The sequence below is a fragment of the Vombatus ursinus genome, unplaced genomic scaffold (genome assembly GCF_900497805.2).
Source record: "Vombatus ursinus unplaced genomic scaffold, bare-nosed wombat genome assembly UNPS02014768.1, whole genome shotgun sequence".
In the NCBI taxonomy this organism is placed as follows: domain Eukaryota; kingdom Metazoa; phylum Chordata; class Mammalia; order Diprotodontia; family Vombatidae; genus Vombatus; species Vombatus ursinus.
Window position 1 is genome coordinate 22,130,131 of NW_020954546.1, and position 10,347 is coordinate 22,140,477.

Below are 10,347 nucleotides of genomic sequence, written 5' to 3' on the forward strand. Positions count from 1 at the left end.
TGGGATTTGGTTGTGGTTGTGTTGTCCTTTGGCAGCCTCACCCCCCACCCCTGTTGTTTAGAACTACTCACCTCACTTAGCCTAGAATCTGGCAGAGATGGGAAGAGGAAACCCAGAGAGAGAGTCACTGAAGCAGAAATATTGGCCTACTTCTTGTTTCCTTTTTTTTTTTTTTTCTTAACCATTTTAGTGTAAGCATGCAAGTTTCTACGGCAGCTTCTGTTTTCACTTATTCCAGGCCTACTGACTCATTTCTGTTGATGCTGAACGTTAAGAAAAATCTGATTTTTACTGCCAAGTCAAGTGCCTTTGCTAAGCCTGTAGATCCTGTTGTCTGGATTTATCTTAGCAACAAAAAGACGGGTCCTGATGTTGATAGAATTTTTGCAGAATCATTTCTGATGAGGGAACATATTTTAGTGACTGTTCTTTTCAGAATTCTAACAGGAAACTTGGTTTCTTCTTTGGCCCATTCATTTTCTCTAGTCACCTCAAGGGGGAACTACTGCACTTCTGCCCTTTTAGGAAGTTTGTCACTTGGAGTTTAAGGAAACCTCCCACCCCCCAGGGTCTAGCTTTGGGGTATGCATAGTTTTTTAAGTATGTCTCAAAATGACATCTTTAGGGCTCTTCCTTTAAGCCCAGGGCTCTCCTGTCAAGGAAGGTTGATAGATATTGTCATGAGGTTGGTTGCCCTTGGGAAGCAGGATAGAAGTTATTTGTTAGGGTTAAGGTGGCTTAAGAACAGCTCCTTCCCCCAGTGAGGGTGGAACGTAGTTATTCTCAACTAGGGAGAGAACCTAGAATAAAGGTATTGGGTTAAAACCCTTAGGACACTGATACCACCTACTTTTCTTGAGATCTTTCAGAGAAATGAGAAACTTTCTTGGTCTGTATCACAAAGATCATGAGCCACTTGCAAATTCAGGTTGAAAAATCTTAGTGATCAGGGAAAGGGCATGAAAAACTTCTTATTTTAGAGCTGGGAAGGCCTTTTTTTTTTTTTTTAGCATGAACTAGTTTTTTTAATTTTTTAATCTTTTTTTTATTAATTTATTTTGATTTATCAACAATCACTCCGTAACCTTTTGAGTTTTAAATTTTTCTCCCCCTCCCTTCCCCCTTCCCTCCCCAAGATGGCGTGCAATCTGATATAGACTCTACATATACATTCCTATTAAACATATTTTCGCATTAGTGATGTTGTAAGGAAGAATTAGAACCAATAGGAGGAACCACCAGAAAGAGGAAACAAAACACAACAGAAGGAAAAAAGAGCAAATAGTATGATATGATATGCATTCATACTCCATAGTTCTTTCTTTGGATGTGGATAGCATTTTCCATCATGAAACTTTTGGAGATATCTTAGATCCTTGCATTGCTGAGAAAGGCTAAGTCTATCAACGTTAGTCATTGCATAATGTGGCTGTTACTGTATACAATGTTCTCCTGGTTCTGCTCACTTCACTCAGCATCAGTCCGTACAAGTCTTTCCAGGTTTTTCCGAAGTCAGCCTGCTCATTATTTCTTGTAGCACAATAGTATTCCATTACATTCATATACCACAACTTGTTCAGCCATTCCCCAATTGATGGGCATCCCCTCAATTTCCATTTCTTTGCCACCACAAAAAGAGCTGCTATAAATATTTTTGTACGTGTGGGTCTTTTTCCCATTTAAGTGTTGTTGCTGGATCGAAGGGTCTGCACATTTTGATAGCCCTTTGGGCATAGTTCCAAATTGCTCTCCAAAATGGTTGGTGGGGGGGGGCCTTTTGAGGCCATTGAGTCCAACTCTGTCATTTATAGAGGACAAAACTTGGGCTTGGGCACTCGAAGACCTCCAGAGGCAGGATAAGTTAGTGATCCTGCATTTGTGTTTTTAGAGGGCAGAGACGAACTATACATTTATTAACAAGTTTTCTAAACCTGTGGGTGACATGTGTAGCACACTTAAGTGGCATTCTTCAAAAATGATATACTTTGTCATCTGAATTGTCTTACACTGTGGAATAATTGCCCAGACTTGCAAACCCTCCCCAAATATTTGATTGTTCTTTCATCACCAGCCAGTTTGTAGTTTAGCTTTGTTAGAGATCCATGCACAGGAGGTTGCAGTGAATGTAACTAAAGTATTTGGTGAATCTGATCTTTCATAGAGCTGTAAACAACAGTATCCAGGTACCTTGATCTTGTCATTTAGGGGCTGTCTTTGAAAAACCACTCAGAGTTATTCTAAAGACTGGCAGAATATGTTAGTTTAGTATAAAAAAAAATTATTTGTGTGATAAGTAGTCAGAACAGTAACTAGTTGACTAAACTGAATTTTTCACTTTCATAGTGTCATGTAAAGCAAGCGTAAGTTAAAATTACTTGAGTAGGTATGGTTCCTAGGCCATTGGTCCTACCACTGTCCCAGGACACATTGGCTGGGAGAGCTAATGAGTGAAGACCCTGCTTTCTGTCAACTTTCTGTTAGATTCAGCAAATGTTTATTGTGTTCCTAGAATTATAGGGAATAGAAAAGAAATGTCTAGGACCTTATCCTCATTCTCAAGTAGTTTTTTCATAATTTTAGTAGAGAGAAAAGACAAGTATGTATTAGGTTTTTGCAGCATAAGACGGTATGTGAGTAATTGCTGGCATGAAGGATGCTCATTAGAAAAGGGAAAAACCAGTCTGGGTTAGAGGTGCCCTGAGATCTTGAGGTAGACCCTGCAAGAATGGATAGAATGTGGGTGATAGCCAGAAAGAGGGAGTGTGGCAGGCAGCGTAGCATGTTGGGCAAAAGCCCCAGGGAGAAGGCTCAGCACTTTTCTGGTCTCCCTTCTTAGCCCTTCCTTTGATTGCATAAGAATGTAGGAGGCCAGGCCTGTGTGCATTGGTATGGTTTCCATATAATCCATTGAAACCTCAATACAAGAAAAAGGGAAAGGAGAGGCTAAGCCTTTTTATTCCTTTTATTCCTGTTGTCTGCTTTTTTCCAAAGCCTTAGCAGGTATTTGTATATATTTGGATTGCTGCCCTGCAGCACAAAAAACAAGGCACATTGAAAATCATAAATCACACCCCCTTAAACATCCTGCCTTGTTTCAGGACAGCGGCAAGAGACTGAGTTTTTAATGTACCTGACCTTCTGCAGCCAAGGGTGGTGATTTTTTATTTTATGTTAAGGATTTTTCCCCTGCCCACATCAAAAAAGGCATTTATGTTTAATTTTGTAACCCACGTTAGTGTAAACAAGACAATGAAAGATAAAAACAAGGGCAGAGTAGGTCAGAAAGATGTATTAAGTGCCTACTATGTGTCTGATACTTCCCAAGCATCTTGAGAAGAAGTCACAATTGAATTTAATTTTTCCCTTACTACTGAGGCCAGAAATACATCACAATGTCTGTGATCCTTTTAAATGTTGTCCTTTTTCTCAGAACTTCTTTGGAATTTCTCTTTGGGAATCCCTTCAGAATATAACCTCATGAGGACAAATTTTGAGTCTTTGAAGGTAGGTTTTCGAGCAGCCTATATATAAGTCATTCAGAGCCATGTTTGGTGAAAAAAGTAAATAACCAAGTTGGGTCATAGTCATACCCCAGCTGGACAAGAGCTGCGGTTTTTATCTCTGAGGATTTTCCTTCCGCTGATGGTGATCACTATCCCTTCTTGACTTAGTGAGTACGTAGCATCATTAGTTATAGTGAGTTAAAAACAGATTCTTCCCCTGCTGGCTAATTTCTCCTGGTTCTCAGGTGACAGTTGGCTTCCAGGACGGTGCTCCAAGACTTTTCAGCTGTCTTTGAAGAGAACCCTGTTCCATGATGGGGATTTGGACTTGAGTGGAGAAACTGGGTTGTAGTCTTCTAAAAAGGAAGGTGTGACCATAAACTATTGAGGTTAGTTCCTCCTGTGACTCATTTAAACTATTTAAATTGGTTCAGACTTGAACTAAGGGATAGCTACACAGTGATTGCTTTGAAGGGACCAATGTGCATTGGGTTATATAAATTCTGGCATGTTTCTTTTAAAGAAAAAAAAATCGGTATGTAGCTTTCTTCAATCAGTATGCACTTTCACTTTTTGCTTAGCTGCATTCTGAGTACTGATTCGGATTTCTTTTAGCTCTATTAAGTTCATAGGATAGTTCTTACTAGGTACATATGCACATAGTAGGCACTCAATAAAATTTGAGTGAATCATGTAGGACTTTTCTATAAAATGTACCAGCTGTGTCCACCCAGATGTTCCAGTCTTTGCCCATAAAGTGCTTGTGTTGGCTGTGGTCCTTTTGGAAGAGCATCCAAATTCAGTTTCTGTAAAGAGTGGCAGAGAACGTGTTGTGTTGCCGAGATGACTTTTTCTATTCTTACCTCTGTAACAACTTCAGAGGCATTGAGGCAGTGCTGGGCTCCTTGCTACTCATCCCTCCCCACCTCAGTTGTCCTTTTTCTGAGCCAGTCTCCTGCTTCTACCAACTCTTATCTGCCAGAACCTGGGCACAAAGAGTCTTCATTCTCAGGATTTTTCTCAAGTAGCCTTCTCCACCTTACCTCCTTTCCCTTCCTCTTCCCCTCCCTCTTTTCTTCTTTCTTCCTCTTTCTATTCCCCCTTTCCCTCTCTCACTCTCCTTTTCTCCCCTCTGCTTCTCTCTACCTCTTTTAAAATCAGAGCACTTAATTTTGTGCTGGTTTTCTTGGGATTTGCTGTTGATTATAACAAACAGGCCAGGGCCATGTGTCACAGTCTATAAGCTATGACGCATCTCACTTAAGACCTCATTCACAGATATTGTTAAATCTATAAGTGATGGCAAAAGTAGGAGTGTAAGGAATCTTGAAACTCATAAATCTTAAAACTTAAAATTTGTAGGTTTTAAGTAAATTCTTTAAGCAAATAATCGTCATTTTAACTTACTGTAATACTCCTCCCCCAATTCTTTGTGTTCTGAACGTGTCACCAAATAGCAAGTAAAATTATTGTGTAAACCACTAAATCCATGCAGTTTTTGACAGAAATAGGCATCTTTTTTGGAGAGCAAATGACCCAAGGGACTGATTTCATACTGTAATTTCAGCTGAACGGTATTATGGGGAGGGGACCTTCTAATCTGACATGAGTTGTAGAGTGGGCTCTGGGCCTTTGTATTAAGCTGGATTACCCAGTATAAAGCATTGATTTTTATACTTTAAAATGTTGAATTATTTAAGTGCACCTTGCCTGAATTGGACTGTTGCTGTTTGAGGACTTGAAACAGATCTCTATGATGATGACTTTAGATCTTAATGTTAGCAAAATAAGTCACATTTTAATTGTGGGTGGAGAGACCAAGCCATCCATAAGATTTCCCATTCATTGAACACTTGTGAAGAGGCATGAAACAATGCTAATATAAGGGATCTTTGTGGATAAATATAAGTGGTGATTTCTTAAGACCTGCTCTTGCAATTTATTGCATTTTAATGTGACCCTGCTGAGTAAAATAAGGATTTTCAATATGTCAGAGTCCACATCAGGATGGGGAGAAGGAGAATTGTTCTGAACAATGTTGAAGTTTATAATCATTAATTTATATTAAAATCTTGCTTGGAAATTTAGTGAAATTGTCAGCCTGTTGGCATAAAACTTGATTTAAAGTATTTTTTCTTTTTTAATGAATGAGCTGCTGTTAGCAAATCTGACATTTCTGATGACATAATATCCTAGGGCAGAGCTTTGTGTAGGGAAGATTAGAATTGGAGTACTGGATAGAGCAGCCCCATTTGGGACAGGGAAGTTCTATTATTTAAACCTAGACCAGCAGTTTAATGTTTCTGTCTTGTTGGATCTTACCTCCCTTAGACTTTGGAAAAGCAGGTAAAAACAAGAAGACTAAATTAGCAAGGTTTTAGAGTCCTTCCCTTTTTGGCTCCATCCATCTCTAGAATTGGGTGGGTGGGGAGTGGGGGTTGTGGTGGCAGGGGGTGTTTCTCTGGGAAATCCTACTTCACTCAGACAGAAACAGTATTCAAGTCAAATGGGTCAGGACCTATCAGTACTAGTGGAGTAGCTTCAGGAAGCCACACTGCTGCTATCTTGTATCTCCATGTTTCGCCATACTCTGGTCAGGCATTTGAAAGAACCAAAATGAATCACAGGAGTGGCACATGGGTAGTAATTCCTTCCCATAAGGTCTTTGTTGTGTCACAGGGCATAATGCATAATGCATAACACATATTCTCTCACTCTTTCTCTAATGTTTAAAGTTGAAATATGGAACTTGATTCTGTTACCACTTTTTACAGCTTCAAATACATTGTAACTAGTTCAATACTTGGATTTTTATGTTCTTGGCAGGAGATACTTGAAAGCTGCAGGTACACTCATGAGTGGTTACTTTTTCCCTTGCTATGTTATTAAGTCATTATACCACCACCTGAATCTTAATGTCAAACCTGAATCGGCCTGATCTTGTCTGAAAATATTAGCTAAGCAAGCCCAGGCTTGGGCACAGCCCAGAATCCACTGTTTGTCATTTCCCCAGAGTGCTTTTGATTGACTTGTTTCCTCGGTTTCCATCCCTTTCTGGTAAACTCAATCAAATCACGTTGTTGTTGTTGTTGTTTTAAAGCATTTCTTTATGTAATGATCTTTTATTTAATCTTCTTGCTAACTTAAAGAGAAACCTTGAAGAGTTGTTGGAAATTGTTACATTGAAAATTCCTTAGTATAGAAATATAATGGCTTTCCCCAATGTGTTTGTATTGGAGGAAGAAACTTGCAGCCTCAGAGTGGGTTCCCGTTATCTTTGCATGCCAGGTCCTCTCTTGTACTTTGTTTTCTGCCTAAAACAGTTCTGATCTAGTAAAAGTGGTTTTGCTTGTAACACCCCTGGGACCTTCAACAAGTCATTGGTTCTTTTTGTTCTGTTAACTCCTCTGTGAAATGTGGGTCTAGGCTTGTCTGAAAATAGCATTGGAATTGCAGCGTTTCAAAACTGTTTGACCTTCTGGTCTTTGTGCTTGGGCTCTGCTCTGTCTCTAATGTCTTCATTCCTGTCTTCATCTTTTTACTGTTTGAGTTTTAAGTCTCTGATCAATTCTGAATATAGTAAGATGTCTTCTTTTTTGGAGCTAAATAGCCATAAAATGTGTTTTTAAAATATTGCTTCTGTGTAAGACCAATCTAGGGAGATGCTTTCATTTCATTTTTAAGAGAAAAAAAATATGGTGACGTAATTGAACTTGAATGTGGAGTTTGAGTCCCTCTAGTGGGTATGGCCAGGAAAGATTTCGATTCCATGCTTGAGGAGGAGGAAAGGAAGGGATGACAGACTGACAAGCTTAGTTTGGGTAAAACCAGCTTCCAAGGTCAGCATTTACAGGGAGATTTTGAGAGATGAAGAATCCATTGGTTCCATGAAGGATAGTATCTGTGTGCAGCTCATTAGCTTGTTAGTGATATCCAGCAGGATTCAACATATGATACCTGTGGCTCTCATTGGTATTGAAAGACAAACCCTGGAAATCTCTGGCTCGTTCCAAGCTCCTGCTGACATTGAAACACAAATTAGAAATTGATGATCGGGGTGCATGCATGCTTTAGAAAAGGGCACATTATGTCCCCAGGGCTCTTGTTCTTTCCTGGAGTGAAGTCCTGTCTCTTGCATGAGACTTTCCTTCCTCCCTTCCTTTCCCCCACCTCCCAGCCAATAGTGCTCTTCCTTTTCCTACTCTTGAAATGACTTCATATATATTTTATGTTTACTTTTCTGTACATAGTCTCTCCCCCCTCCCTTCTCACTCCTTAAGGAGCAAGGACTGTTTATTTATTTTTTTGTTATCCCCAATTCTAGATATAGGGATGTCATTGTCTGGCACATATCTTTAACAGATGCTTCTATTCAAATCTACTGAATTGAATGGAATGGTATGAGCCTACTTTGGCCATAGCAGATAAGGAAATTACCTATTGCTTACTGAATTATTTTCTGTCACTTAAGGTGTTAGTGAAATTTCATTTTGTGTGTGTGTGTGTGTGTGTGTGTGTGTAGGTGGATGGATGGATGTTTTGGATAATTTTTACCACTAATCCCATCCTACCCCTCTTCTTTTTCTTTCAGTCACCTCCATCTAAGAGAAGAAAACTAGAAAAGCCTAGGAAGCCCATTACATTTGTAGTATTAGCAACCACCATCAAAGAGTTATCCCTCAAAACTTCTGCTGTGGGCTCCGAGACTTTGGAAGGCATAGCAGTTATTACAACGTGGCTTGAAAAAATCCTCACTGATCTGAAGGTACTTGATTTAGGAGATGAAGATGTTTCTCCTGATCTATTTTGGGGGCATCAAGAGGGGATGCAGAGTTGATGTCTATGAAATCTTGTTTTTTCCTCCAAATAGGTCCAGCACAAACGGGTGCCCTGTGGAAAAGAGGAAGTTAGTCTCTTCCTAACAGCCATAGAAAACTCTTGGGTTCATTTAAGGAGAAAGAAAAGAGACAGGGTGAGGCAGTTGAGAGAAGTTCCTCGAGCCTCCGAAGACTTCATTCAGGCTATGGAAGAGGAGAAACCTGTGCCCAAAGAGATGGAAAATAACCCTGATTGCACCAAGTGCCCTGACGAGAGCTCCCCATCCAGGCCTGCCATGTGTGGAGCTGAAACGGCTTTGTCTGAAAGTCACCGCCCAGATAATAGCCAAGAACCAATGGAGGAGGAAGGGCCTGAGAAAAAGGGAAGGACAGAGGTTTTAGAAAGTGTTAGGGGCTCTTTCTGTGCCACTGAGGAGCTAGATTCTTCTGAAGAAGTTGCCAATACAGTGGCTGAAAGAGAGAAGAATTCTCAAGGGGCTCCCGGACATTATCTATTCAAGTGTTTAATAAACGTCAGGAAGGAGGCAAACGAGGATGCAGTGGTAGAGATGCATTGGGTCGAGGGCCAGAACAGGGACTTAATGAACCAGCTCTGTACGTATTTACGCAACCAGATTTTCAGGCTCGTTGCTAGTTAACCACAAACAAATTCCTGGCACAGCTGGGTCAGTCAGATGTAGGGCAGCTTGCCTTTTAGAACTTCTTTTTACTAATTCAGGGGAAAAATCAATGACACGAGCACGAATTTTTTTTTTTTAAGACAATTCCAGTGAGTCAGCCTGGGCTGGATTTTTTTGTTTTGTTTGTTTAGACGCAGGGAATCGCTGTGAAGTGACACCGAAGGAAATGTTCTGGATGTTGGTGACAATAAAAAGCTACCAGGAGGCTGGGACTGTGGACGGATGTAAATCTGGCTGGCTTTGTGTTGGACCAGCTCTCCAAGGCCAACAGGTTGTCTGTGTGGCATCTGAGGTTTGGGTCAGGCATCTTGTTCATGTTGGCTGAGATGGTGCCTTGGCCTGCAGGGATATGTGCAGTCTTCAGGCCTTCTCTGGAGACTACTACTTTAGAGAGGCACTGGAGTTTCATTACCTCCACTCAAAAGACAGATCGCTTAGCAGCCTCAAGGGCTGTGTTCGTGAGTCGCCATCCCAACTAGAACTTACTGGTCTTCTGATTGACTCTTCCATCTGAGTCCCATGGCCCCTCCCATATCTGCAAGCAGGAGCCCAACCTTAGGGGTCTGATGGTGAGTTAGGGTTTGATAGAGCACAGGAGCAAAGCGCTTCAGATTCGTTCCCAGGAAGATAGGCCTCAGCTTGGGTTTTCTTGGTGATTAAATTGGCAAGAGGCATGTGCTTAGTGAGTAAAAGAAGAGAGTTAGGATTCATCTCTTTAACACTCTTGCCCCAAAACCTAAGAGTCAAGCAGAATCCTTCACCCTTTCCCCTAACATGTGTACACTGTTTTTTAAGCAGCATCAATTCCACAATTCTGGAGTTATTTCCAAATGTCAGCGAAGATTCATTTGGTGTACACACACACACACACACACACACACACACACACACACACACACACACACACATTCTTAGAATATTCAGAAATGTAAAGGGTCAGTCCTGTTTCTTGTTGCAGGGAGCTGCCTGTGATTGATTTGAAGTTGTCAGAAAGTAGGAATACACGTTTGTTGTCCATTTGTTGTCATTGTACTCTGTTGACAAATCAAGTGCTGGACATTTGTTGACGGGTAAATTGATTGAACATTGTAATCTAAAGAGTCAACTCTCATCCTCACTATATTTTCTTACTTGCAGTAGAATTTGGATTCCTAATGTGACCCCCTTCTCAAAACAAGCGTTCCAGTAAGAATGCTTTGGGTTCTGTTAAGGGTGGGAAAGGCTTGGGTTTTGTCTTTAAGCACCATGTGGTCTTCTCTTCTCCAAGACCAACTCTGTGTTCACCAGGCTGCGTTGTTCCAGTTCTGAGGTTTTATCTGCCTAGAG

General features: G+C 40.7%; 1 protein-coding gene across 3 annotated transcripts in view; it reads left to right on the plus strand.

Moving 5' to 3' along the window:
• The window catches only part of METTL16 (methyltransferase like 16), a 54,203-nt gene extending 44,162 nt beyond the window's left edge, over window positions 1-10,041 (plus strand). For all 3 annotated transcript variants that reach the window (XM_027862396.1, XM_027862397.1, XM_027862398.1), the window contains 2 exons: window positions 8,095-8,268; window positions 8,374-10,041. In XM_027862396.1, the coding sequence (XP_027718197.1) occupies window positions 8,095-8,268; window positions 8,374-8,979 (780 nt within the window). In that variant the 3' untranslated portion in view covers window positions 8,980-10,041. The remainder of the gene's footprint in view (window positions 1-8,094; window positions 8,269-8,373) is intronic.
• Window positions 10,042-10,347: the final 306 nt, after the last annotated feature.